The following is a 27,950-nucleotide window of genomic DNA, read 5'->3' as shown; positions in this document are numbered from 1 at the left end:
AAAGTCCACCTTCTAAACAAAAATGGCCTCTTTCCCAGGAGGCAGGCATCCTGACAAGCCCTTGAAATCCTTACATTTGGCCAACAAAAGCAGAACAGATTCTCGTGATTAAGAAAAACCACCCAACATCTCAATTTTCCCCCTGCATTAATGGGGTTTTGGGGAGGAGGAAATCTCAGGCAGCATCCTTGCTCCCTGCACTCAGCATGGAATGCAGAGCCCAAACTGCAGCCAGAGAGGATGGGATGGAAATGAGCTCCTCTGCCTTCTGCAGTGGCAAAATGCCACTGAGGAGAACACTAACTTTCTTCTCAAACAGCACCACTATCAGCCCAAGTGAGCGTGAACATTATTTTCCAGCTTCACAGCCTGTGTTTAAAAAGCAACAGGGCAGTGGAGAAACAATTTGTGTGATGCAGGGATAAAGGCAGCTGCCAGCATCCCCTTTCGAGTGTCACGATAAATCTAAATATTGGATATTCCAAGTCAGTCACTTCATTATGTAAGTAATTGCCTGAAATGTCGCTTTGATTTTTCTCTGTCTTCATTAATATTGCAGCTCCTCACCGGCTCTTTGAGACGGTTCACTCGAATGCTGCAAATTTAAGGAACGGGATCGAGAGGCCTCTGGGGAGAACTTAAAAAATTGTGACTAAGAGCAGATTGAATTGCACCTTGTGCCTGGAACAGGCTCTTTGGAGGAAGCACTCGGTGCAGCTCCCAGCATGATAATGTCTCTGGGCAAGGCGTCCCCAGAGCTCAGGTGGTGTCTCCTGCTGGCTCCTGATGTTGAACCAGAGCTTTCCCATCCTCTGGCAGCTGCTCCCGAGGCACACGGGGCTGCTTGAGGAGCAGAGGAAACACCACAGCACAAACAAATCCGGGGCTTGAACGTTTCGGCATCAGCTCAGGTCAAGCAGAGACTTCTCAGCCTGCTTTCTCCAAATGCCTCCTTCCTTCCCAAGCCTGGGAGGCGGCTTTGTCACTGCCCCAACAGCACTGCTGCAGCCCTGAACGGGGCAAATCCCACCTGCTGCACCCCTGAACGGGGCAAACCCCACCTGCTGCACCCCTGAACGGGGCAAACCCCACCTGCTGCACCCCTGAACGGGGCAAACCCCACCTGCTGCACCCCTGAACGGGGCAAACCCCACCTGCTGCACCCCTGAACGGGGCAAACCCCACCTGCTGCACCCCTGAACAGGGCAAACCCCACCTGCTGTACCCCAAACGGGGCAAACCCCACCCGCTGCACCCCTGAGCGGGGCAAACCCCACCCGCTGCAGCCCTGAGCGGGGCAAACCCCACCTGCTGCAGCCCTGAACGGGGCAAACCCCACCTGCTGCAGCCCTGAGCATGGCAAACCCCACCTGCTGCAGCCCTGAGTGTGCAAACCCCACCTGCTGCAGCCCTGAGTGTGCAAACCCCACCTGCTGCAGCCCTGAGTGTGCAAACCCCACCTGCTGCAGCCCTGAGTGTGCAAACCCCACCTGCTGCAGCCACAAACGGGGCAAACCCCACCTGCTGCAGCCCTGAGTGTGCCAAACCTCACCTGCTGCATCCCTGAACGGGCCAAATCCCACCTGCTGCAGCCCTGAACATGGCAAACCCCACCTGCTGCAGCCCTGAGTGTGCAAACCCCACCTGCTGCAGCCCTGAGTGTGCAAACCCCACCTGCTGCAGCCCTGAGTGTGCAAACCCCACCTGCTGCACCCCTGAGTGTGCCAAACCCCACCCGCTGCAGCCCTTGGCACATGGGCACGCTCCAGGAGCCTCCTGGCATCTCAGCTCCGTGGAACACCCCCACTGCTCCGCTGATGGAATCTTGCGTGGGTCAGGTGTGATTAAACCAACCCCACGAAGGTCCCTCACCTCTGAGGGGCCAGCCCTCGCAGAGAAACGGCTTAAAACAATTCTGCCAGACGGCTCCTCGAGCGTGTTTTGTAAAATAAAGGTTTTAATAAAAAAAAAGAAAGTAACAGACGATACAGAAATGAAAGCTGAGCACAGGTGTCAGAGAAGCCTCTGAAACCTTGCTAAGACACCTTCAAAAGTGATTGGGTAGTTCTGTGCAGTCTTTTTTTGTACCTGATGGTCTAGGTGGGCTTTTTGGCACCTTGCCCAATGACACCGGGCTTTGAGATCCATCTCCAAAGCCCAATCAGTGCCCTTGTGCTGGCTCTGGGCTAATTACAGTGAGAAGGCTATGGAAAAATTCTAGTTTAACTTCCTTACACGTTCAAAGGCACACCCAAACTTTTTTTTCCTTAAACAGAATCCCCTGCTTTGGTGTGGGGGTGCACGAGTACACGGGGCTGCTCTCGGGGTGCTCCAGCAGTCCCTGCCAGGCTCTGCCCCTGGGCTGGTCCAGTTTCAGGGCTTCTGCTCCAGATGCACGGGGGATGTGCCCCACACTGGCATCTTCACACACCCCAGAACCCCTGACCCTCACCCCTCCCCACACCTGCTCTTCCCTGCCCCAAACAGCCCCAGAATTTACAACCCCAACCTCCCCGCCCCGCTCCAGGGGCATGAGGAAGGAATGGAAGCGTAAATCAAAGCGCCTCCGGAGCAGCTGCCACAGGAGGGAACTGGGTGTGCCTTCCCAAAAAAACCCTTCTCCTGCAGTGGAACACCAGTGGTGTCCCCCCAAAGAGGAACAGCACTGTCCCCCCGGGGATTTGATGTGGGAGGTGGGGTGGAAGTCCCCGAGGTGTCACCGGGATGCCCCCGCATCCATCCGGCTGCCGGAGGACCCCTCTCTGCCAGGCTTCCTCCATCACCTCAGAACAGCAGCCAGGAGATGGCCCAGCAAGGACCACCACCAAAATGCACTCAAAAAGCCACCTCTGGGATCCCCTTCAGCCAAACACATCACTTAACACCACGAAAAACCCAGCCTCTCCTGCTCTCCCAGCTCCTCCAGCCCTCTGCTCCTCACAAAAAGCACTCCTAGAAAGGCACTTTTCTCCTCGTTACTGCCTCTTGGCCAGGGCTTCACAATAAGTAGGATTCAAAAGGAAAAAATTACAAGTTAATTCTGATTTTTTTTTTTATTCCTACCCCCATATTGGCGTGAGCCATGCCCAAATCATAATTCCCAAAAATAACGAATTGCAGAACAGGGTAATCAGAAGTAAATTGATATTGATAAATAAGCTTTTCTCCTGTGCGGTAGGTGGTTTATTTTAATCTAATGAGTTTTATATTTTCTGAGCTTTCAGATTCCATGATGAAGAGCCGTCCACGCTAGAATTACAAAGCACTTTGAAATATTGTAATTTTATGGCTCATTTTGTCAGGACTCTTGAAAATGAGATTTGTTCCCAGTGAAAAAATTTGCCCCCCCCCGTTTTTTTTTTCCTTTTTTGTTCCCTGCAGCGAAAGGAAATAAAATTTCCCTGTTAAATAAGTACAGGCCAGGATATTGATATGCACATGGGAGGGGGAATATGGATACCCACAGGGCAGAAGGGGCACAGCTGCTGGCACCAGTCAGTGTTTGCAGGACAAAAGAAAATCCTCTCTCTTCTATCTTCACCCCAAAACCAAAGCTGAGGTTGGAGCCAGGGGTGTTTTCTCCCCACAAAGGTTTGCACTTCCCAGCTGGGGTATTCAAACCTTTCTTCTCCCAGGGAAAAAACTGGAGCTGCTCCTTGCTGTCAACTACTAACACCCAAAAGTTTCCCTCCCTTCCAGCAGTTTACTTCCATTTTAAAACCAGGACAGGAGTGGAAGTATTTTGGTTGGTGCTTCCAGACACTTGCTTTCCCACAGGAAACAAAAATTAGCTGCAAAATGGCATTAAGACATCGTTTAACCAAAAACCCAGGCCCAGGAGGAAATGTCATCTCTAAACTTCTCAGTCCTTGCAGGAAGGCTGTGCCTGGGTTGGAAATGACATCGGTTCTCCAAGCTCCTGACACAAGATAATCCCAAATAACTACCTAGCTCTGCAGAGGGAGCATGCCAACCTCTCACCACAACTGTGGCATCTCCAAGGAAAAGCCAAATAATGCACCCAACTCATCTTCTGCACCCCATGGGACACTAAATAACACCCTGAGAGCTTTGGGAACAGAGTCCCCGTTCCCTGCTGCATCAGTCACTGCCACCCACCCCTCCATGGCCAGGGCAGCTCCATTTTTGGGGAGAGAAAAGTAGGAATCCCCGATTTCTTTCCTTTCAAGTGGGGCAGCACTGGCTCTGCAGAGCCTCCAGCACTGGTTGCTAGTCACCATCGGCATCATAGCAACCATTTTCCATCACAAAACCTCTCCTGAGCTGGAACAGCAGCTCCTGAGCTGGGAGGAAGGCTGGGATGGGGCATGGAGACCAAGCCACCAGGCTCCAACACATGGGAGCAGCTCAGCAAAGCTGCGGAGCAGATGATGCTAACGTGGGATGAAAAGGTGGAAAAGCAGCCAACAGCAACAGAGCTTGGCTTAAAGGACAAAAAGAGGGAGGAAAAAAAGGAGGAGGGGAAAGAAGGGTGGGAATTCTTGCTTAAGGAGGAAGTGGAAAGCTGAATGCAGTGAAGTGACACACACAGTCTGGTCTCACAAGACAGGAGCCTCTCTCCAGGCTCACAGAAAATCTACAGGAGTGGACAAAGTGGCAGATGTGAGGATGCTGAGGGCCTGACTCCAAGCCTGCTCAGGAATGGGATGGCAGACACTTCCTTTCCTGTGCCTGCCTGGGAAGGAGGCAGCCTGGACCTGCAGGCAGTGCCATCCAAACGATGCAGGAACAGTGTCCAGCATCCTCAGGCTCCCACACAGGTCCCTGGGAGTGTCTGTGCTGCTGCACCCAGCCCATGCCTGTGGATCCCGGGGGCTCTGGATCCAGCACAGGAGTTCTGTCTGGCTCTGGGAGGTTCGAGGGGAAAGAAGGGGACAAGATGTGTGTGAACTGGGATTAAAGGGGGAAAAGGTGTGTGCTGGAAGGGACTGCCTCAGCACCTCCCTCCCTGCCACATCCAGCTGCAGCTACCAAGGCGAGGAGCCCCTTTTGCAGCAGGAGGGAGCAGGGTGCAGGCTTTGCCCCGCAATGTCCCCCCACAGCAGCCATAAAGGATTCAGCATCACCCTCCAGAGCAAGTCACCAGCCTCAGAACCACCTGCTCTTCCCCAGTCAGCCACCGAGCTGCATTTTAAAGCTCTGCCAAAGGAGATGGGCGAGTTATTTAATTCCATCTCCCTTGGTAAACACTCGGCAGACACCGCTGCAAGCCCAGGGTGTGTGTGCTCCTGGAATTTTATCCCATCTCCCTGCCTCCAGCTGCCCCTAAGCTCCAGGCTGGGAGCTTGCAGCACTAAAAAGAAGCAGCAAGGCTATTTTGTTCAGGCCTATGGCAGCTCTTAAAAGCAGAGGGAAAAAGGGATGCTTCAGAAGAAGGCTAAAAAAACACAACAACCATAGGAAAACCCACAAAAAAACCTTCCCACTGATGAACCAGAGCTGCAAAGGCTCTCAGGCCATTTCTTGCCTCATCCAAATCAAGAGAAAGTGTCCTTGCTGCTTTCACACAAAGCTCACTTCCAGCAAGAGGCACTTTGCTGCTCCAGCCCTCTCCGAGGCCCGCTGGCTGTTCCAGCTAATAAAAGGGAAGCTCTGCCTGACAGAGCAGCACTGTGGGCACACTGGGGATAATCACTCCCTGACTGGAAGTGTAGGAGCAGGGAAAAAAGTACAGACAGCACAGGGAAAGGAAGAGGGGGACACTCAGGAGGGGCCCCTCGAAATCGCTCAGTGCCAAAGAGCAGCCCCAGAGAGCGGGGATTGAGCACAAAGACAAAGGCAGGCAGCAGGGATGAAGTTATTTGGATTAATGACAGCAGTTCATCACAGTGGCAGGCTGGTTCATGTGAGCCCTCCTGAGATCCCAGATGTGGCTGAGGGCCCTTGGGGCTGCCCAGTCCCTGTCATGCCCTTTCCAAAGGTGCAGTGGGCTTGGGCACATCGTTCCATTTCCATGGGGAATTTGCCCCCAGTGAGTCTCTCCTCAGCACACAGCAAGGAGGACCTCTGTCCTCCCGGGAGAGCAGCTGCTTTATCAAACACACAGAGCAGGGAAAGGCTAGGGCAGAGGCTCTGAAGGGACAGCACAGCCCTCCCACAGCCACAGCAGTTTCCATCACAGGCCAGAAACAGGGACCCAGGACAGGGGCTCAAATGGATGCTGCAAAAGTGACATTGTGTCACAGGCCAGGATTTTCCCTCTGGTCAGAATAGACTTTAAAGAGCACACAGCCATGGGCAGGGACACCTTCCACTGTCCCAGGGTGCTCCAGCCCCATCCAGCCTGGCCTTGGACACTGCCAGGGATCCAGGGGCAGCCACAGCTGCTCTGGGCACCCTGTGCCAGGGCCTGCCCACCCTCAGAGCCAGGAATTCCCTCCTAATATCCCACCTAATCCTCACCTTCACGGACTGAAAGTCACCAGGACCCATGAACAAGTATCTCCTGGCCATGGATAAATGCTACTCCAGCCCCTGGTCTTTACCTAACCCCCGGCAAGATCCAGGACATCTGCAAGATCTGTGTCTTAACCGCTGGAATTCCCAGTTTCTCCCCATTCCAGCTGCACAATCTGCACACTGAAACAGAGTCAGATAACATCAGCACAAAGGCAGGAATTTTCACATTTGTAGGTCCTGGGCCACAAAAGCCCCCAAATAACCCAATTTCTCCTACAGCATTATGAGAAGTCTTATTGGAGGAAGCAGGACACTGCAGTGGGAAAACCATGGAAGTTTTAGGTTGCACATGGAACAGTTCCTGTTCCCAAAGCAAAGCTCCAGATCAATTAGCCTGGCTGTGAGCAGCTGGGATATTTTACACCCTAACAAGAGGCCACAGGCCAGCCCCCTCATCAAGCCAATCCCATATCCTAAAGCTTCTTAAATTTAAAAATAATCTGTGCTCCAGACCATCTGCACAGAACACCTAAGAAACTTCACACACTGAATCCTTTTTTAAGAGCTCCTTTCACCCCCAGCTGCTCAGGTTGTGCTCAGGAGAGGATTGCAGGGCCCTTTATTGCAGCTGGGCAGCAGGAATGGTTCTGGTGCTGCCTCCCCCCCGCTGCACCCAGGTGATGCTCCTGAGAAAAGGGACAGGGGCTGGGGGGGCCGTCCCCAAGCTCAGCCACAGCAGCCAGCCAAGCTCCACGGGTCCCACCTCTTCCAAACATTGTTGCTCTCACTTATCACCAAAAAAAAATTAAAAAGAAGGGATAACATTATTTTTTACAGTTTCCCACAAAGACGGTGTGGGGATGCAAGCTGGTCTTTAACATTGTATTTTTCATGACCCGACTCCTTGGGAAACAAGAAAGCTTTGTGCCGGGGTGAGGGGAGGGAGCAGTGAAGGAAAATGGAACTGCACAGCAAATTCTCCTCCCCTCCTTCCCCAGGACAGGGGGAAGGAGAGACAAAGGTAAAATTCGCTCTGCTGAAACAACCACCTGGATTTTCACAAGTGCGAGCATCCCATGGGAATGATTTATCCCCGGCTCCCACCTCTCCAAAAAAAACCCCAAAACCCAATTAAAACCTCTCAATGCACCAGCTCTATCCCACGTGCACGAAGCATCCCAGGCTCCCGCAGGACGCACCGGGAAGATCCCAGGCTTGTTGCGTGCAGCCCAGCACAGCGAGCTCTGCCGGCCCTTCTAACCCAGGAAAATCTGCTGCCAGACGCGGCTTCTTCGGGAAAAACCCCAAACCAGCAACAAAGAAAACACATCAGCGCAGGAAATGTCCCGGTCCAGCATCCCTCCCCTCCTGGAAAACGCTGAGGGCTAGAAGTGGCGGCTTGGGGAAGCGATAGTGGCCGGCAAGGTGGTCAGAAGATGGATTTAAAGAAAAGAGGGGCTGCCGGTTTTGGGGGGAGGCGGAGGGAAGCGGTAACAAGCAAAGAATCAGAGGGGAAAGAATAACCTAAAACAAAGTGTTTTCTCAAAGCGCTCAGGGCAGGTTTGGCATGCCGAAACGCCGTCCTCCCTTTTAAACCACGTTTGGAGGGGATTTAAAAATCCCACCGCTGCCACTGCGGCTCAGCCCCCACGCGCGGCTGCGGCGCGGCATTCCCACGTCTGGGAAGAAGTTCAGCCCCGGCTTTTCCCAGAAACTTCGCAGCTTTCTCAGCGGCCCGAACTCCAAATTGGAGCCGGGGATGGGGGCAGGAGGGGGCAGCGCGCCCGCTCCCTCGGGGGCAGGACCGCGGGCACCAGCGCACATTCCTGGGGATGTTTTTGGGGAAAAGGGAGAAAGGTTGGGCTGCCCCTCTCCCAGCGCCGAGCCGAGAGAGCCCCCCCGCCCAAAATAATAACAATAACAGCAAGGCTCGGCCCCCAGAACAACACCTCCGCCCGGGGACAGCAAGCCAAGAAGGTTTGGGAAGGGGCACCCGGCGCGAAGGGAAGAGGAGGGGGCGATGCCCGCGCATCCCTCGGCCCCACATCCCAGTGCCCCCGAATGGACGAACCCACGAGGGAGAGCGGCGGGGCATTACCTGCGGTGGATGTCTCGGAGCCCGGTGTCAGCGGCGACCCCCCCATGCCCCCCCCGCCGCCCTGCGAGCCGCGTGAGCCGCGGGAGGAGGAGGAGGAGGAAGGGGAGGGAAGGGGAAGGAGCGCGGGAGGCACTGACGCGGGCGGCGCAGCGCCCCTCGCCCAGGTACCCGGGATTTCAGCGCCGGCTCCACCTCCCCCTCCCTCCTGACCCCTCCCTGGGGACTCCCAGCCACCCCAAATCCCCGGCTCGCTCCCCAAATCCCGGGCTTCTCCCCCGAGGCAGCAGCCGCCTGCTCAAATCCAACTTCAGCCCGAGCGGGCGCTGGTTGCTGAAAGTTTAACTCCACCTCTGGGGGTTTAATTCTCTTTTTTCTTTTTTGTTAATGTTGTTATTCCTGTGACCCGTGCGCGGAGCAGCTGGCAGGGCCCGGAGCACGTAAATAAATCATAGATGAGCGGGAAAGCGATCCGGGCACGGCAGAGCCGCACGGATCTTCCTGCCCAGCTGCTCTCCCGGAGCATCGCTCCCCACCGGGCTGTGCCTGCCGTGCTGCCCACACACAATTCCCACCAGACCCTTCATCCCTGCCGCTCCTGAGCCTGGCAGGACATCCCTGCCTCCAGCCCAGGACCTCCCTAGGAGCAGCTTTTGGGACAAGGGCCAAATGCCCCTGCTTCACCCCGTTTCGTGCCGCAGTGGAAGCAACAAAGCCATGAATAGCCACCTGCGGTGACACCGACCCTCACACCGAGGGGGTGACTCCCTGTTCCCGGATCCCGGGAAGGGGCAGGGCTTTGGGTCCTGCCCTGCTGCTCACACCGGCCTCCCACCACCACGTGGGGCTTTGCCATACACCCAAGCCCATCACGGCCAGTTTTGATTAAAACGCAAATTAAGTGCAGTTTGTGCTGTTAAAGCCCACTCTGGAGCCTTGCCTCAGAATCCCAGAATGGTTTGGATAGGACACCAAAAAGCCTCTCTTTCCATCCCCCTGCCATGGCCAGGGACACTTTCCACCGGACCAGGGTGTCCCAAGCCCTGTGCAGGCAGCTTCCAGGGATGTGGGAACCCTTCCCTGCACTCACCTCACAGCCCTCGTCCTGGGGCACCAGCAGGCAAATGCCCCTGCACCAGCAGGAGGGGGTAATTAAGCCTTTGCCTCTCTTGAGCAGCTTCTTCTGATGATGCCATTAGCACAGCTCCGGGGCTGATTGGCTGGAATTGGGCACAGGTCTGCTCCTGGTGCTCCCTGGGGATGGGGGATTCCCCCACCAAACCTGCCCCAACTGCAGGCACTTGGCACCCCAGAGCCAGCCCTGGCATACCTGCAGTGCTCTGGGGCTAAAACCCAAGGTCCCTGGCAAACAGGTGAGTGCAAAGAGCTCTGTGCAGCTAATTAGGGTGCTGGCAGGTAATTGCCTCACATCACACCTAGGCTGTGTCAGGTTTGTTAAGGAATCCAGGTAGCTGGCACCGACCTTGGGGGTCACCAGGAGTGCAAAGGGTGCAGGTGTTATTACCTGTCTGGGGCTCTGAGCACCCTGATGAGCCTGCTCTGGGAGGTTTGTCTCTGCTGGAGTCTTCATCCCTACCTTGCCCCCTTCATCATCACACAGCAGCGTGCACACAGCCAGGCTCCTCACGCCGTGCTCATCCCAGCCACGTCCACAAAGTCAGGGAGATAATGAGGGGAAGAAATGACAAAACCAGGGAGGAACCACAGCAAAACCAGGGGTGAAGACCCGTCTCAGGCCTGGGTGCCTGTAGCTGCTCTGACTTTGCACAGGTGATGTCTCACTTACGGCCTCTCCTGATGAATTCAGGTCAGGGTTTCTATTTAAACAGGAGCACACCTCTCCTCTGCCAGGTTCCTGTGCCTTGGCTTCACACCGTGGATTTCTGCTCACATCCTGACTGGTTTGGAGATGTGTCACCTGCTTTACATAAGTCAGCTCTAACAAGGCCGAGTTCCTCCTGGCCTGGGCTCCCAGTCCATTCCTGATGGAATACAGGCTGCAGCCCTTCCCATCGAGGAGGAGAGGGAGGGCTGGGGGGATTTCAGTGCCTAGGTTCACAAAACACGCAGGAATTCAGTATCTTGTGATCTGTACCTCCCTGTCAGGGTCTGTTTAAATCAGGCAGGGACAGCAATAGCTGCGTGCAGGCCTCAAAGCAGCTCACGCTGAGCTGGTGTTCCCAAGCTCCTGTTGGAGAAATCTGTGGTACTCCGAGACCCAGCCCGTGGGAGATGTGCCTTTCCACAGGCTCAGAGCTGGGAAAAGAAGGCAGTAAAAGAAAGTGATGCTTTGTGAGCAGAGAGATGCTCCTGGTTGCTGCTGGGATGGTAACTAACACCAACCCCACAGCAGGGCTGGGGTAACCTCCCTGCTATCCCAGCCTTTCTCCACAGACCCATTACAGGGAAATCTGATTTTTTGGAGGCAGATCCCATGACCTCCCTTCTCCATCCTGCCTGTGAGCACAGAGCAGCTCAGCAGAGCCTTTCACAGCCTCCTGGCACCACTCACTCAACCTTGAAATTGTACTGCAGGGCTTCTCCCCCTCTCATTTTCCACCCAGCCACGGAACATTCCCGCATCCAGCTCCCCTCACTGTTCTGCCTGCCTTCCTCTGCGAGAGCAGAGATTGCCATTTGTCTCTAAACAGATGAAATATCACACGGAGAGCAGGTAAAACACGGACACGTGCAGAGCCCTGCCCTGCTAAGGTTCTGAATTATCTCTGCTGGCCACGGACCACGTTCTGCCGCGGGCTCCAGGGTCTGTGTGGATGTCGCTGCCTGACAACCAGCCCCTGCAATATTGTGCTATCAATCATTTCTTCACGCCTCCTTTTCCCCAGGAGTCTCCCACAAGGGTCCCTGCAAGTGCTTCCCCAAACTACCCTCCCTTTTCTTGTTGTTTTTTGTTTATATGTTTGTTTTTTTCCCCCAGTAAATAAGACCTGTGTAAAAGTGCAAGGCCATTTTCACGCTCAGGAAAAAGCAGCCCATGCCCCATGCTTCCACTTTATTTTGAGGGGGAAACATGATGAATTTCTCCCCCCCAAACCACAAGCCCCAGGTGGTGTGGTGTATCCTCCCTGTCCCTCAGCTTTCCAGCACCCCTGGGGCAGTGTAGGTTGGGATGGTGGCGTGAGGGAGGCAGCTCCCTGCCTGCTACCCTCTCATCCGAGCCACACAATTAATTTGTGGAGCCATCCTAGAGTTTTCTTTTCGACCACCTGTGCTGTGGCTGACAGTGAGCTGGCTTTTCCGGTGTGAAATTAATTTCCAGGTCCATTTCACTCAGAATTTTAGGGCCAATATTAGAATCCTGCTGTTCATTTAGGAATTTATGAGTGAAGGAGGCTGGTGAGAAAGCCAAGCAAAGTTAAGGGATTGCTGGAATTCTCCCCCCGAAGAAAAAAAGCACTGAAAGAGCAGCTGGGTTTTTGTTTTATCTTGTTTTTTCCTTTAGAAATACAGAAGTACTGGGTTTCAAACTGCACCTTTGTAAGGTGATCCTCTGGAGACAGCAGAAGGGGCAGAAACTGAGCTCACCTTTGTAGCACAGACCTAATTCTGTGGGAATTCCTTAGGGATCCTCCAGCTTGTGTTTACAGGTGGGTCCAGGTGAGCTACCCCCGGACCAAGCATTCCTGTGGTGATAACACAAGGCAAGAAGCATCAGGGTGATTTTGGTGAGCCCCAAAAAGCCTTGCAGGGCATGGCTGAAGCCCCGAGGCTCTGCCCTCTGCAGACCCCACAGCAGCCTGCTTGCAGAACTGTTCCCTGTGCAGCCCAAGGTGGAGGCAGCAGGACCTGCCCCACGCCGGGGGCACCGAGAGCACCCTGCAGCCCCAGGCTGGGCTTGTGAGATCCACAATGGGTTAATGAGGGTAAAAAACCCCCTGTGGAGCAGCACTCTGTGCAGCTGGAAGCACCCTTCCCTCAGGAAATCCCTTGCGATTTCCTAGTGATGGGCAATGTTAGTAAACTTGGAGAGGGTTCGGTGATGATCCAGGTGACCTGGGGCAGTGAGAGGGGACAGCTGTGGGACCACCCCGAGTCAATTCACCACATACTCGAAGCACCTTCCTCCCACCTCTGAGCCCTTCCTCACCAGCTCGGGTTTTTCCCTTCCCCTCGGTTCATTCCCTCTTCCTCAGCAGAGGAGAAGGTGCCATCTACAGGCACAGAGCATCCATGAACAGGCACAGAGACACACACACCCCAGCCGTGTCCCCTGTCCCCTGTCCCCTGGGCCGCCTTCCCTGCAGGGTGCTCCTGGAGCTGCCGGTTCCCGTGTGGGCTCGGGAGCACCGGGGGGCTGTGCCCGGGGGATGAGCCCCCTCCCGGGGGGATGAGCCCCCTCCCGGGGGGATGAGCCCCCTCCCGGGAGGATGAGCCCCCTCCCGGTGGGGATGAGCCCCATCCCGGGGGGGTGAGCCCCCTCCCGGGGGGATGAGCCCCCTCCCGGGAGGATGAGCCCCCTCCCGGTGGGGATGAGCCCCATCCCGGGGGGATGAGCCCCATCCCGGGGGGGATGAGCCCCCTCCCGGGGGGATGAGCCCCCTCCCGGTGGGGATGAGCCCCATCCCGGGGGGGTGAGCCCCCTCCCGGGGGGATGAGCCCCATCCCGGGGGAATGAGCCCCCTCCCGGGGGGGATGAGCCCCCTCCTGGGGGAATGAGCCCCCTCCCGGTGGGGATGAGCCCCCTCCCGGGGGGATGAGCTCCCTCCCGGGGGGATGAGCCCCATCCCGGGGGGGATGAGCCCCATCCCGGGGGGGATGAGCCCCATCCCGGGGGGATGAGCTCCCTCCCGGGGGGGATGAGCCCCATCCCGGGGGGATGAGCTCCCTCCCGGGGGAATGAGCCCCCTCCCGGGGGGATGAGTCCCATCCCGGGGGGGTTGAGCTCCCTCCCGGGGGGATGAGCCCCATCCCGGGGGAATGAGCCCCCTCCCGGGGGGGATGAGCCCCCTCCTGGGGGAATGAGCCCCCTCCCGGTGGGGATGAGCCCCATCCCGGGGGGATGAGCTCCCTCCCGGGGGGATGAGCCCCCTCCCGGGGGGATGAGCTCCCTCCCGGGGGGATGAGCCCCATCCCGGGGGGGATGAGCCCCATCCCGGGGGGGATGAGCCCCATCCCGGGGGAATGAGCCCCCTCCCGGCCAGCCTGGGGCACGCCTGTGTCCAACCCCGCTGCAAACTCAGAGATAAAAACCCAAGGGAAGGTGGTGGCCCATCTGCACAGCCTGGGGAGGCCAGCGGAGGGGACACGAAGTCACTTTGGTCACGCTGCTGCCTCAAGGGAACGTGGGGGGCTCCTGCGCTGCTCGCCCAGCCCCGTGGCTCCCAGGCTGGCATCGCGCTCCTCCTCTGCCTTGCTCGGCTCTTGCAGTCGCCTCTTTGATCGGTTTAACCCACTTTGATCAGGTGCACACCTTTGTGACATAAATAAGGAAAATAAGGAGCTGCAGGAGGAAGGGCAAATGACACGGGGTAAATTGTCCCCCATGTGAGCAGGGACAGCGGGGTGACAGCAGCAAGGGGAACTGCTGGGAGGAGGGGAGTGCGAGGGAGCAGCAAAGAGCCCGTGGTGCTGTTTGAGGTTCAAGGTTGTTCCCAGGAGAGGAGGAAGGCTCTGCCCAGCTCGCCCAGCCCAGGGTGGCGAAAAGAGCAGAGCCGAGACCGGGCGGGTGGGATCGCTCCTCCGACACAGCCCCCAGCCCTGCTCGTGCTTTAAAAACCCTTCTCACCTCCCAGCCCCTGCTTCATTTCCAAGGCTTTTGTCACAGCAGACCCTCCATCCCGCCCTGCCGGGTGTCCCGAGCTGCGCGGCGAGGCGGAGTCACAAAATCCGGCAGGGAAGAGGAGATGGGAAAGGGGTCCGGGAGCCCCGTCCATCAGCGGGAGGGGATGGCAGGGGCATGGCTGGCACGGCTCTGGGGGTGGCAAGGGCATGGCTGGCACAGCTCTGCTCCGGGCACGCTGGAATTCACCCTCAGGCAGCCCCAGCTCCCGCACTCCCCCGCCCTGGCGTGATAAATTAGGAGGAAAAGTTTCTCATCTCAGTTTGTTCTCGCAGCGCCGTCCAACAGAGCACAAGCCTGTCTAATCAGGAGCTGCAGTCCTTCACCATCTGTTTGGAGCCTAATTACAAATGCAGAAAAATAATGTGCTTTACAATTGCACCAGTAAATGCTGTAAATGATTTAAATGCATGCATATGTTCCCTGCAGAATTCAGCATGCATCTGCGACTTCTTCTGCTCACATTAGGCACACAAATCAAGGGAAAAAATACCCAGATCTGATGAACAGCATGTCCCTAGGATGGTGATTTTTATCCCTTTTTTCCCCCTGCTGGAATGGCAAAACAGGGCTTTTTTGTAACAATTCATCCAGCAGCATTTTCTTTGCTTCCATTTTAAAAACTGTTTATCACTGCTGTGTAAATATAGTACAAATTACTCCATAAAACATGTAAAAGGAGAACAGCAGCCGGGCAAGCCTGCAGCTGGCTGGCAAGGTTTCAAAGCCAAGGTTTGTTTTTTTTCCTCTGGGGCACCCGTGGAGGGGCAGGATCAGCTCAGCTCATCTGCTGAGGATGGTGGTCCTTCCCAAGGCCCTCAGTGATGCTTCATGGAATCAGAGAATGGTTTAGGTTGGAAGGGGCCTTAAAGAGCATTTCAGAGGTGTTTCCCAAAGCCTCTGCAATGCAAAGGCTGGTGCCACAGATGGAGAGGGGGCAGCATTCCTGCCCCTTGGGCACTCCACTGAGGGAAGACAGCCCGGACAAGGCTTTGGAGCTCAGAGAGAAAGAGGGACAATCACTTGTGACTGCTGTGAGGTGAGTATAGCTCCATCACAAGAACTCCTTCTCCTTCTCCAGCATTTGTTTGCTTCAAAGCCCCCAATACCAACCCTTAAGCTGGTCCAGCTCTGAAGCAGGGAGGGGGAGCTGGTACCAGAGAGGTGAGAGGTGACAAAACCAGGTCAGGTACAGACTCAGTTGGTTTCCCTTGAGCAGAAGCTGCAGCAGATGCATCTCCTCCACTTTGTGCCCTTCCATCCCTTCCTCTCCTTCTCCCTTGCACCCTGCTGCTTTTGCTGCTGCTGCTTTGCCAGCTCCCAGCTTTCTTTCCCCCTTGGCCAGTTGGATTTGACTCCAAAGGCTGCTGGAAAGGCAGCGTGGGGCAGGCACAGAATCCTCTCTGTGCCAGGCTGCCAGGCCCGGCAGGACTGGGACTCTTCAAACCCTGGGTCATGGTGCCAGCAGCGCTGGGCACCACGCAGGGATTTGTGTCTTTGACTCCATTTCACATGCTGGGCTCACCCTCAGGAATCCTGCAATGCCTCTTTTCACACCCACAGAGGAGAGGGGGCCAAGGCCTGTGGAAAGCACGTGTCCCTTCCCGTGCCAGCCGGATCAACACCCGCCTTCCTTGGCCAGGAGATGGGAAAACAACCCTGGCATGGTGGAATCACAAAAACAAAACCTGGGGATGCAATTTTAGGCAGGTGAGGAGGACACAAGGACCCAGCCCAGCTCCAGCCCTGCCCACCCCCAGGTGGTACTCAAGTACCCCAGTTCTGGGGAGCAACTCCTTCTTGTAAAGCTCTTGGAGAACTCAAAGGCAGAGTAACATCCCAGCTAAATGTCATGGAGTAGGTTTGGATCCCTGCAGTGCTCCTGGCTAGAGCATCATTCCAGGCCTGGGAGCTGGGCTCCATGGCTGCTTTTGTTGTCAAAGGTGCATTTATCACAGGATCACAGAATAAGTTTGGGTTGGAAGGGGCTGTGCTGATCATCAGCTCCAAACCCCTGCCAGGGGCAGGGACACCAACTCAGCCCACCCAGGCACAGGATGTAGCTGCACTTTGGTGCATCCCAGATCCAGCAGCCTTCATTCCTCCTCCCCACCACCATTCCCCTCCTCATCCTGCTTTTCCTCACCTGGAGCTCCTCGGTATGGCCCACGCCGAGCAGCAGCTGTGGCTTCTCCCAGGCACTGTAATTGCCTCCCTGCCGTCACATGCAATTCCCTATAAATTATCCCTCTCCTTTTGCAGGGGGATCACCCACAGCTCATGGCTCAGAGACCTGGCAGCATCCACCCCCCTGTCATGGCATTCCCACCAGCATTCCCTGCCTTATGCCCGATTTGCATCTGTTTGGATTTTTCCCTCTCATTTACTGACCTTCCTAAGCTGCATGCCACCAAACCCGAAGGATAAATCCCCTTTTTGCTCACTCCCCCCTGCCACAGGAATGCTCTCCACTCCTACCTGCAAGTCATTTGGGGATATTCCACTGGAATAACTGTGCTCTCCAAGCAGTGGGCTCAGGGCTCCCCCACCCAGCCCTTGCCAGGGATTTCTCTGAGTTTACAATCCAAGCTGGGAGAGAAGGATGACCAGAAGGAAAAATGCAAGCTAAAACTGCATGCATCAGTGCATCTCCAAAAGAAATCATTCCAGACACCAGCAGTTGCACAGGATCAAGAATTATCTTTATTAGCAGCGGTACCAGATGATTAAGTTCTCCCTCCAGAAGAATTTGGTCTGTAACACGCAGAGGAGGATCAGAGATGCAAAGCAGTAAAAAACCAACCCACATCTCATCATTCCTTGGACTGGGGGGAAATGCACAGGTTAAAACAGGCCCACCCAAGGCCACAGAGGGACCTTCTGGTTGCCAACTCCAAGTTGGGTTGGGCTTTTTGACCAACTGGTGCATTATTGCAGCACCAGGGAGGCGCTGGGAGCACTGACCCCCAGCAGGGGCTCCCAGCACCCCGACCCTCAGACCCTGGGTGCGCCTTCAGCTGGGTCAAGGCAGTCCCTGGCCAAGTGCCAGAGGCCAAAGGGCTCCAAAGCCACCAAAGGGGCAGGATTAAAAGCCCACACATTCCATAAAGCTGCTCCTCACTACTGCACACCCAACATATTTTGCCCTTGTGTCTGGATTTTATGTTGAAATAAAAATCAGCTGTAAAGCAAAGCTGTGTGTGTTGCCAAGGGGCCCAAACGAAACACTCCAAAGGATTTATGTAAAAAACCCAGTGTCCACCACGCCCAGATGGCACCAAGCACCATGGACCCTGCTGTTCTCCCAGCAGAGCCCCACATCCTGCAGCTCCACCACTACGTGGGCAAGCAGGAGGTGCTGAGAGAGCATCCCAGCAATGGAGGATCTGCTCCTAACCAGGTCTTAAAGGAATTAATTTCCACACACAACATCTCTGAGGCATCACTGCAGTGCCAAGCTCTGCCATTACACCCTTGCTTATGAGTTCACTTCTTGTAGACCATAAATCCAGCCAATTTGAGAAAATAAATACAATAATCGGATTTAGTCCAGGCTGTGCTGGCATATGGGAGTTTAAATGGCTTTAAAAGCCAGTTGTCTTTGGGTGGGCCATATTTTTGGGTGTCACAGTAGCTCACCCCTCTGAAAACATCTGGAGGCCATATGGTGCCTGTCTACATGAATTAAGCAGATTTCTGCTGTGAACCTCACACCAGAGCCCCTCTCATACCTCTCCCTGGCTTTCACAGAGCTCTCTGAAAGCAGACTGAAGACACCTTAAGAACCTCAGGTTAGGCCCACCCAGCATTTCACTTCCCTTGAGGGTCACACCACAGTCACAGCAGGAAAAAAACTCCTCTCAGCTTGGCCAGGGAATAGTCCCCAACATCAGTGGCACCTTGCTAGGAGGTAGATGATCCCTCAATTCAATTTTACGTGGAAAAATTAAAGCAAGCAAAATTTCAAGTGGAGCAGTTTCCCTTATATATATATATATACTATTATTTTGTGCAGTGATTGTATGAAATCTGTCCAAAACTGTGCACTGATCCCTGGGGCAGCTGCTACTCACCACTTAAGTTGTGGGAAGATGTTCCAGGGCTCAAATCCCTTTTAGTTCAACACCACCATCACAGCTCGGTGAGGGGTGATCCCCATCAAAGACCGCCCAATCCCTGAAGGGCTGAACTCGTAACAGCATGGCAGGTGTCCCCAAAAGCCCTGGGGTCAGCTTAAAACCACTGGCATACAGGTAAGGGATGGTATCCCTGTGTCCCTGAGCTCCCTGAGGCTGTTTGGTCCCCGCTCCATTAAACTGGGGAGTGACAATGTCTGACAGAACCCTCCCAAGCACAGGGGATGTCCCTTCCCAGAAGGGAGACTTTCCCTCTGCATCCCCCCTGGATGCAGCTACCCCCCTCCCAAGACAGGCAGCCTGCCTCAAAGCCACAGGATACCTGACTTTTTTGGGGAAAAAACCCAAACCCTAAATGCCCAACAGCAGCACCACAAACCGAGGGCATCCTCCTCCTCCGGCTGCGCCTCTACACGAGGTGCACCACGAAAACAGCACAGGCAGAGCCCAGCGCCAGCCCCAGCACGAGGTAGAACGTCATCAGCACCCCTGCTGCCTCAGCCAGCTCTTTTGGCACGATCTTGGGGCCGTAGACCATGACCAGCGTGCCCAGGTAGCCGTTGCTGAGCCCCAGCAGCGCCGTGAACACCACGGGGTAGATGTCCCGGTTGAATAGCACGGTCCGGATGTGAGCCCGGGGCTGGTAGTTGCTGAGGATGAAGAGAGGGAGGAAGATGGTTCTGAGGAGGACAAGGGCAGGCAGCAGTTTGCTCTTGGGGCCGGGCACCTGGATCCAGGCAGTGACCTGCCTCCCGCACCAGTCAGCAAAGTTGTACAGGAGGAAACACGTGAGCGGGGTGAAGTACTTGGTGCTCCACAGGCTTCCCGAGGATTTGCTGACAGACTCGATGCTGGAGGACAGCGAAGGGAAGATGATGATGGAGATGAAGAAGACGTAGAAGAGGCAGAAGCCGAGGAGGGCGGTCTTCTGCAGGATGGGGCGGAGTGGGGGAATGCCAGCGCTTCTTGTGAGGTAGGAGGAATTCGTGGTGCCTCCTGGCCCTGCCTCGTCCTCCACGGAGCTGTCAGGGGGCACGGTGACAAGAGAGGGGTTCTCCTTCTGGATGCTCAGGTAATACCTGGAGAAAGAGACAGAGGGAAGCACAGGGGAAATGCAACTGAGATTTGGAGAGAGGACAGGAGAGAAGCTGGAGACACAGGTATGCCTGCTGCACCCAGCAACTCCACCACACCTCCAGCTCCCACCTTGTACAGAGAGGTGACCCTTGCAGACCCACATCCCCTCCCACCTCTGCACCCTCAGTGGTCACAGAGGGACCCTACTGCACGCAGGCACTGCAGGGGGCTCTGGGGGGCTGCAAGCACCAACCAGACCTGTGGGTCACACACATCCAAACGGCAGACAGGATATGGGGACACTCCTGGCTGCCTGCCTCCACATTAGGGCTCTCTGCTGACTCCAGGCATTTTGGGAGCGCCAGCAGCAGCGGCCCTGGGAAAGCTTGGCAGAAACTCGGCAGGGGCCCAGTTTCAGCCTGTGGTTTGGGTGAAAGGGGAAGCGCTGCTGGCGGCGCTGACAGGGCAGGGACCCCGAGCACCCCGTGGATCCCCCAGCAATCCCAGTGCCAGCCCTCCACGGGCTGCCCCTGGCAGGCTGGCACGCACCTGGAGTACTCCAGCCTGGGCAGCAGCAGGTACACCATGATGCAGATGACGATGAAGATGTCGGCAGTGAGGAAATAGGCCAGGGCGCTGTCGGTGACGTCGGCCGCCGCCGCCAGGTCTATCACAGAGGCCACGGCACTGATGGTGCCACCCATGGCCTGGCCTGCGTGGGGGAACACAGGTGGGCACAGTGGGGGACAGAGAAAAAAGGGGGAGCGCCTCTTCTGGCACCCCCAGGGGACACAGCTCAGGCCCTGCCCCACACGCTCAGCCCCAGCCCGGCTCAGGGTGCAGCTGCACAAACCACCTCCCCTCCATTTCCACACCTCGGGTGTTTGTGTGGCTGCACCACAGCCCAGGTGCCATCCTGCACCCCCTTCCAACACCACACAGGGCTCAGGGTGGGACCCGACCTGCTGGGCTCGCAGGTCCCCACTCCTGCAGAAAAAGTCCAAACCTTTTCCAAAGCCTAAACCTGGCTTTCCACCAGCACTTGTATAATCAACCTCTCTTCTGCACTCCCCCAGATGGGAATTCAAGCCACCGGCAGCAGGAATGCCATCTCAGGGACGTGGTGCTTTCCTTCTCTGAGATAAACTCATTAAAACACTCCTGTCTTGGCCCCAGGAAAAATTCACCATCCTGATTCTTTTGCCGCTTCTCCTCTTGGTTTGTCAACCATTCCACAGCACATTTATAATGTTATCAAAGCTCCAGGGAGCTCATCACTCACTGCTCCCAACTCTCATGGAAGTGCTGATCAGAAAGGAGGAGACAAGGCAAAGCTGCAGATCCCTCTCTGGAAATGGCATGGCAGGGGAATGTCATCCCCTTCCCTCCTGAACCCTGCACCCAGCAACTCTCCAGGGTCAGTTTATGGCTATTTACAGAAAGCAAAGCTCACGTGACCCAGCGAGTTTCTCCTTCGGCAACTTCCCTTTACCATTAGGGCAAAGTTAAGCTTCTGAAACAAACCCCACATGACAAAACCCCAGAGGCAGGAGACAGAAAACCACGGAGCCGAGCAGGGAAAGTCCAAGAGCACGATCCCAGGGGGAACACCCAACCTGAGATCAGAGCCTGCAGGTTCCTCATGGGGAAGCAGCTGCTCAGGCCGAAGATGCTGCTGGAGAAGATGGTGGAGGCACTGCTGACCACGGCCACGCAGCCAACGGTGAGGGCGAAGAAACGCGTGGTCCAGGCAGAGGTGTCCACCTTCACCAGCACCGTGATCACCAGGAAAACAGCCAGCATGACAAAGAGGGAGGACAGGATCCGGGCACTGGCAGGAACCCTGGGGACAAGGGGATGGAGTCACTCCTGCGTGTCAAACCGCGACGTGAAGGTTCAACATGGGACGACAACTCCTGTGCTGGCAGAAGGGGCAAAGAAAATAAAGAGAGGTGGGAGGAGATGAGGAAGCAGTGAGGCAAGGGAGAGAGGCAGGGAGCTGGAATCTGCAGATTAGGCACGCAAACCCATGCCTGCAAGCATGCAGGAGATTGATGTGAGATAAGGCAGGGTACAAATGAAGGCATGAGGCTGTTTGGGATTTAAGCCAAGCTTGCAACAAGGTGCAGCTGGTCCAGTTCTTATCCCAGTTCAAGGGCTGGTAAGACTAGGGCCCAGTGTGTTGCTCCTACCTGGATGAGTTTGGCTTTTGTTGACCAGTGCCCTGATGACAATAAAGGTATTTTTAAGAGGGAAGACTGTTTTACACAGAATCACTAGGTTGGAAGAGACCTTCAAGATCATCAAGTCCAACCCAGCCCTAACACCTCAGCCAAACCATGGCACCGAGTGCCACATCCAGTCTACTTTTAAACACATTCAGGGATGGTGACTCCACCACCTCCTTGGGCACACCATTCCAGTACTTTATCACCGCTTATGTAAAAGGCTTTTTCCTAACATCCAACCTAGATTTCCCTTGGTGCACCTTGAGACTGTGTCCTCTCTTCTGTCAGTTGCTGCCTGAAGAAAGAGACTGACCCTCACCTGACACAGCCACCTTTCAGGGAGTTGTAAAGAGTGATAAGTTCACCTCTGAGTCTCCTTTTCCTCAGGCTAAACAAGCCCAGCTCCCTCAGTCCTTCCTCACAGGCCTTGTGTTCCAAGCCCCTCCCCAGCCTCCTTGCCCTCCTCTGAACACCCTAAAGCCTCTCAAGGTCCTTCCTAAACTCAGGGGCCCAGAGCAGCCCTCAAGCTGTGACCACCCCAGTGCCCAGGACAGGGCCAGAATGACCTCCCTGCTCCTGCTGGCCACACCATTCCTGATGCAGGCCAGGAGCCCTTGGCCTTCTTGGCCACCAGGGCACACCAGGGCACACTGCTGCCTCGTGTTCAGCTGCTGCCACCAGCACCCCCAGGGCCCTTTCTGCAGGGGCACTGTCCAGCCACACCGTCCCCAGCCTAGAGCACTGCAGGGGGTTCTGGTGGCCAAAATGCAGCACTGGGCACTTGCACTTATTCAGCTTCATCCTCTGGGACTCTGCCCATCCATCCAACCATTCCAGGTCTCTCTGCAGAGCCCCCCTACATTCCAACAGATCCACCCACGCTCCCAGCTTAGTGTTGTCTGCAAATTTCCTGATGAAAGACTCAGTCCCCTCCTCCATGTCACGAATGAAAACAGTGAACAGAGCTGGCCCCAGCACAGAGCCCTGAGGAACAGCCCTGGTGCCTGGCTGCCAGCTGCATGCAGCACCTTCAGCACCACGCTCTGGGCCCGGCCATGCAGGCAGTTCTGAAGCCAGCACAGAGCGCTCCTGTCCCAGCCGTGGGCTGCCAGCTTTTCCACGAGTGTGCTGGGGGAGACAGTGTCCAAGCAATTCAACAAGGAATTCATTAGGAATTTATTTACTCAAGCCAACTGCAGGCACTTGGGGAGGAAGGTGCTTCTCCCACTTCAACTCAGCTCAGGCAGGAGCAAGGAGGGGAATTTTGGCTGCACAGGGAGCTCAGGATGCCCCATGGTCTCCCCCTGAGGGAAGGGCAGCCTGAGCTGGGAAACTGGAAAGAAGAAAAGAGCAAAGCCAGGGAGAAATGTGCCTCAGACACTTGGGATCAGAGCAACACCTACTTGTTAACAAGCAAGAAGTTTCCAATCAGGCACAGCACTGAGGGCACTGTGGAAGCAATGGAGATGTAGCTCTCAAAATAGTCCTGCCAGGAAAAAAAACAAACAACAAAACCTCAAAACAAAGTAAAAAACGTTGTAGGGGGGAACAACACATGAATTTCAGGTCTTGAATATGACACAACAGGGAGTTCTGGTGTAGGCATCCACCTTGTTATATTGTAGCCCATGTTGCAAACTGCTCAGGGCAATGGGAATTCTGGGATTCACCCTCCCGTAGCCCTGGACTATTTCACGAAATCAGGGACATAAATTCAGAAGGAAAAAAATAAACAGTGAAAGAAATAGCTGCCATGGTGCTGTGCACCATTAAAGCGTGCCTGCTCCCTCTCCTCCCATCAAGGGGCTTAATCCCATTTTTTTGCTGCAGGAATCTCAGCCAGCAGGTAGGATGATGCACACAAAGGGGAGAATGACCTACATATCCACCTCTATCACAACAGGTTTTCATTTCCTGCACTCATCCAGCTACAAAGATGGGGTCTCATCATGTCCAACCAGGAGAAGGCACTTGGCAGGTTTTCTCTGCACAGTTCATTATTTTTTATGGCTTTGCATCATTTTTAATCAGTTTACAAGCACGTTTGTCTCTTCTTCCCTATCAGGAGCTTCACTGGAAGCAACAGGAAATCTAATAATCACTCCTAGAGGGTCCAGATAGGCAGAGACTTAAATGCCTGTGCTTATGGCATCAGCTCAGCCAAGCAGGAGGCTCAAAGCTCTGTGGCCACTCGATGAATCACAGGAAAAAAGACAAAGCAAAATGCAAAGCTGGCTGCTAAAACTCCAGCTTATTTACCCACCTACTTAAAACAGACCTCCAAACTGTCCTGGGGATACTAAATAAACTTCCAAGTTAACTTGCTTCTGCCTCTGGTGAGGAAAAATGACTTTCTAATGCTTTGCTCGCTCCAAGCAGAAGTGCACTCAGAGTAACCCAGCAGAGATGCTGAGTTTTGAGCATCCCAGGGAAATATTCATTCATTCCCAGCAAATGGGCTCACACCAGCAGCGAGAAGAGAATTGGGCAAGTACTTCAGAGCCCTTGCATCACATTTTTAATGCAGCAGCAGAATGGTGGGTGGCAAATTTAATCCATGCCTGGACCAGTGGAAAATATCAGGTTCCATACCCGTCTCTCCTGCTTGTTAGGTTTTAATCCATCTCCAGTGGCAACTCTTCTCCCTCCTTGGATATTCCCACCCTTCACAGATGTGCTTTCATTTTTGGCACTGCAGGATATACCTAGCTCTTCTCCCTTTCTGCTGAGCCCTTAAAACAAACATCAAAGCAAACCTGACACCTTCCTCCCACATCCAGGCCCAATGGGGGAAGGTGTCATCCCTCAGCCACGGAGCTGAGCACATCGTGGAAGTGTTTAACCCCATTTTCACTTCAAACACGTGCCACCATGCCTTAAAAAGCCCCAAACCAAGAAGAAAGCATCATGGTGGCAAATTGGACACAGGGTGCTTTTGCAAAGTAGTTTCTATTCTGCTCCAGCCCAGACCTGGCAGCTGGGCTCCTGCCAGGCTGGGGGAGGAATCCAGGCCTGTGACGGTGGCTGAAGGCACTGGAGTGTTACTGAGCACGGGGCATGAAATTAGCAGCAGCGAAAAGGCTGGAGCCAGGCACAGGCTGTCAGTCAGAGGTGCATCCTCCCAGCTCCGTGTGCAGGTAAAGCCTCCTGCTGCAGCAGCAGGGCACAAACTGGGCTGGCTGGAATAGTGTTGATCACACACGACCGCCACGGAACAGCCATGTAGCTTTTCCTTGGAGAAAGGAAAAACCATCGCTCCACGGCCACACAGGACGAGAAACACCTTTCCAGCAAAGAAATGGCTGATCCAGCCAGGAGCACAGCTGTGCAAGCAAACACCTACTGTGACACTCTTCACTTAAACCCAGCTTTTTCCAAGAGGAGCAGTGTGATGTAGAGGCAGTGAGGAACATGTGGGATGCAGGAAATATGAGGAAACACCACACCATGTGGTGACACAGCACCTTTCACCCCTCTCTGAGCACCTTCCCTAGCACTGACACAGGTAATTTTGGTCTTCAGGCAGTGCAGGAGCTGGGGCACCATCAGTTTAATTCAGTTTCTTGCTTTACAGCAGCACACCTGTAGCATCCTGGTATAAGCACTTCCCTTCCTCCCCATCAAAACAGCAGCTGGCACTTGGCAACTATGAAAATTAAAAGAGCTGTGGGTGTACTGGGGTGAGAAATCTGAGGGGAAACACGGGCGTCACACCTGGCCCTGTGTTTATATAAAAACAAAAAGTGCCCAAACCACCTGAACAAGCTCTGCCACGGGAGGAGGATGTGATGCAGCCTCATCTCCCCATCACCTTTTCCAGCCACAAAGAAACAAACCCACAGCTTTGTCAGGGAGGCTCAGGGAAATAGTCCTGCTGTGGCAGGAGGAGCAAGAGAAAGCAGCCTTTCTGGGGACAGGGAGAGGCCATTAACCTGCTACCCCAAGGCTCTCCCATCCATCACCCCATGACAAGAGGCTCGCTCCATATGCCACAAGCCAGATGTTGATCACTGCAAGGAGATACTCGTGGCACACCTGCCAGATCATGAAGGACACAAAAAAGACCACCACAAAGACAGCCTGCACTGTAGAAATTGCACTGGGAAAGATTAAGGCCTATTTTTTTCGATGCACCTTAACAGTCAGCAGTCTGAATACAGGTAAAAGGCAGACCACAAACTGATTTGAAGCATCTTCCCCGCAGCTATCTGTAAATAAATACCTAATAGACCTTTCCCTCTGGTTTGCAGCAGGTGAGACCCTGGAGGATGTTCATTTACCTTCTGGGGAAGTGGAGGGGGAAGATGAGCAAGTTAGGAAAGAGAACAAGTCATTTTTTCTGTCCCGAAAGCAGCACTCACCCTCAGGTCTGAGGCCGCCTGCCCCGCCGGGCCTGGCTCATCCGAGCAGTTCTGCAGCTTGTACCTCCAGTAGTGTTTGGCCGTGATGAAGAAATTCCAGGGCAGGAGGGACCCGATGCCCAGGAGGAAAAATATAACGTAGGCCCCATGCCAGCGGTCCTCTGGCTTCTGCCGGCTGTACCTGCTCCCCACAGGGTCCTCCAGCAGCGGCTCCTGGTCCGCGGGAAAGCTGCCGGCTGCCGGGAGCATCGTGCTGGCACGCTGGGAAAATAAGGATACTGTCACACCGGGGCTCCAAAGGGCTGCTCACAAGCTGTGCCTCCATCGCCCTTTGGGCCCCAGCAAACCATGGAATCACAGGGTGGGTTGGAATGGACCTTGAAGCCCACCTCACTCCAACCCTCCTGCCATGGGCGGGACACCTTCCACTGTCCCAGGCTGCTCCAAGCCCTGTCCAACCTGGCCTGGGACACTTCCAGGGATCCAGGGGCAGCCACAGCTGCTCTGGGCATCTGTGCCAGGGCCTCAAGCAGCCCTGGAGGAGTGAGCCAGGGACAGAAAGGCATGGGTAAAAGGACTGAGACTCAGCAGATTCCACCCATATTTCCGTCCATAATTAATAATTAACCTCTCCCCTTGGACTTGTAGGAGTAAGAAACCTCGCTTAGCTCATGTCAGGCTCCAAAAAAACAAAAAACAAACCAAGAGCTGCCAAACCAACAGCGCCGTCGGGCTCGGCAGAGCAAGGTGTAAACTCGTAGTAACACCGCCGGGCTTTCGGAAACGGCTTGTAAACTACTACAGCATCACCCGGGCTTGGCGGAGCGGCTCCCAAACCCAACGCGACGCCACCCGGCTGTGCGAAATGACTCACGAAGGCACACGGCAGCGCGTGGAGCAGGAAACCCACCCGCGACCGCCGCAGGAGGCCGGCCAGGGGCGACGGGACCCACCGCGGCCGGGCCGGGAGCCTCGGAGCCCACCCCGGGCAGCGCCGGAGAAACCCCCGCCCACAGGGGCCGGGCAGGGCGCGGGGCAGGCGGAAATGCCGGAAACCGCGGATTTTGCAAACAAACCGGGAATTTCAGGAGCGGGGAGCGCCGCCTCCCTCCCTGCAGCCTCCCACTGTACCCACGCGTGCCCCCTCCGCCCGGCCCGGCCCGCCAGAGCAGCACTCACCGGGCTCCAGCCCGGCCCCGCCGCCGCCTCAGGGCCCCGGCCCCGCCCCGCCCGTCTTTAATGGACAGGCCACGCCCACTCACCCCGAACGCCACGCCCCCTTCGGGATTGCCCACGCAGGAAAATGCCGGCAGTACAGCCTGGCCACGCCCCCATAGTGCTTGACCACGCCCACCCAAGACAAGGCTGGCAGTACAGCCTGGCCACGCCCCCATAGTGCTTGACCACGCCCACACAGGAAAAGACTGGATGTACAGCCTGACCACGCCCCCGCCGTGTTGACCACGCCCGCCCAGGACAATGTTGTCTGCACAGCCTGGCCACTCCCACACAAGATTGACCACGCCCACGCAGGGAAGGCTGAACGGTGCTGTCTGGTCACGCCCCCTCCGTGCTGGCCACGCCCCCTCCGTGCTGGCCACGCCCCTCGGCCGCGCCCCCGCCCCCAGTTCCGCCCCGCTCCGGTGGGAGCGCTCCTGTACCTGCGGGCAGCTCCGGCATCCCCAGCACAGGGAGGGCGTGGAGCTGCTGGAGCGAGCCCAGAGGAGGCTCCGGAGCAGCTCCGGGGGCTGGAAACCCCCTGTATGGAGCCTTCCGGTGCCTAAAGGGGCTCCAGAAGAGCTGGAGAGGGAC

General features: G+C 55.6%; 2 protein-coding genes across 5 annotated transcripts in view; both read right to left on the bottom strand.

The window, feature by feature from the left end:
• The window catches only part of CDH23 (cadherin related 23), a 184,452-nt gene extending 175,896 nt beyond the window's left edge, over window positions 1-8,556 (bottom strand). The window contains exon 1 of the mRNA XM_063406303.1: window positions 8,519-8,556. The gene's annotated coding sequence lies outside the window, so the exon portion shown is untranslated. The remainder of the gene's footprint in view (window positions 1-8,518) is intronic.
• An 8,460-nt stretch (window positions 8,557-17,016) lies between these two features.
• Window positions 17,017-27,388, bottom strand: SLC29A3 (solute carrier family 29 member 3). Of its 4 annotated transcripts, none has more exons than XM_063406297.1 (6): window positions 27,318-27,388; window positions 26,139-26,399; window positions 23,181-23,263; window positions 21,166-21,392; window positions 20,099-20,261; window positions 17,017-19,551 (listed from the first exon to the last, which is right to left on the bottom strand). In XM_063406297.1, exons 2-6 carry the CDS (start codon window positions 26,385-26,387, stop codon window positions 18,882-18,884), a joined length of 1,392 nt encoding a protein of 463 aa, XP_063262367.1. In that variant the 5' UTR covers window positions 26,388-26,399; window positions 27,318-27,388; the 3' UTR covers window positions 17,017-18,881. The 4 variants fall into 4 exon arrangements, with proteins under 4 accessions (XP_063262367.1, XP_063262369.1, XP_063262370.1 ...); XM_063406299.1 differs by lacking the exon at window positions 27,318-27,388 and adding an exon at window positions 27,215-27,317; XM_063406300.1 differs by lacking the exon at window positions 27,318-27,388 and adding an exon at window positions 27,049-27,182.
• Between the last annotated feature and the right edge of the window lie 562 nt (window positions 27,389-27,950).

Source organism: Prinia subflava, chromosome 9, assembly GCF_021018805.1.
Source record: "Prinia subflava isolate CZ2003 ecotype Zambia chromosome 9, Cam_Psub_1.2, whole genome shotgun sequence".
NCBI classification, from domain to species: domain Eukaryota; kingdom Metazoa; phylum Chordata; class Aves; order Passeriformes; family Cisticolidae; genus Prinia; species Prinia subflava.
The sequence above is the reverse complement of the archived record's forward strand: the minus strand, read 5'-3'. Positions and strand labels throughout refer to the sequence as shown.

Excerpts from the sequence above, each read along its gene's own strand:
- SLC29A3 (XM_063406297.1), bottom strand. The coding sequence starts at position 26,387 with ATGCTCCCGGCAGCCGGCAGCTTTCCCGCGGACCAGGAGCCGCTGCTG. Across the intron at positions 23,264-26,138 it reads AGGCGGCCTCAGACCTGAGG|GACTATTTTGAGAGCTACAT; the intron begins GTGAGTGCTGCT and ends TTTTCCTGGCAG. Across the intron at positions 20,262-21,165 it reads CCTGCAGGCTCTGATCTCAG|GCCAGGCCATGGGTGGCACC; the intron begins GTTGGGTGTTCC and ends TCCCCCACGCAG.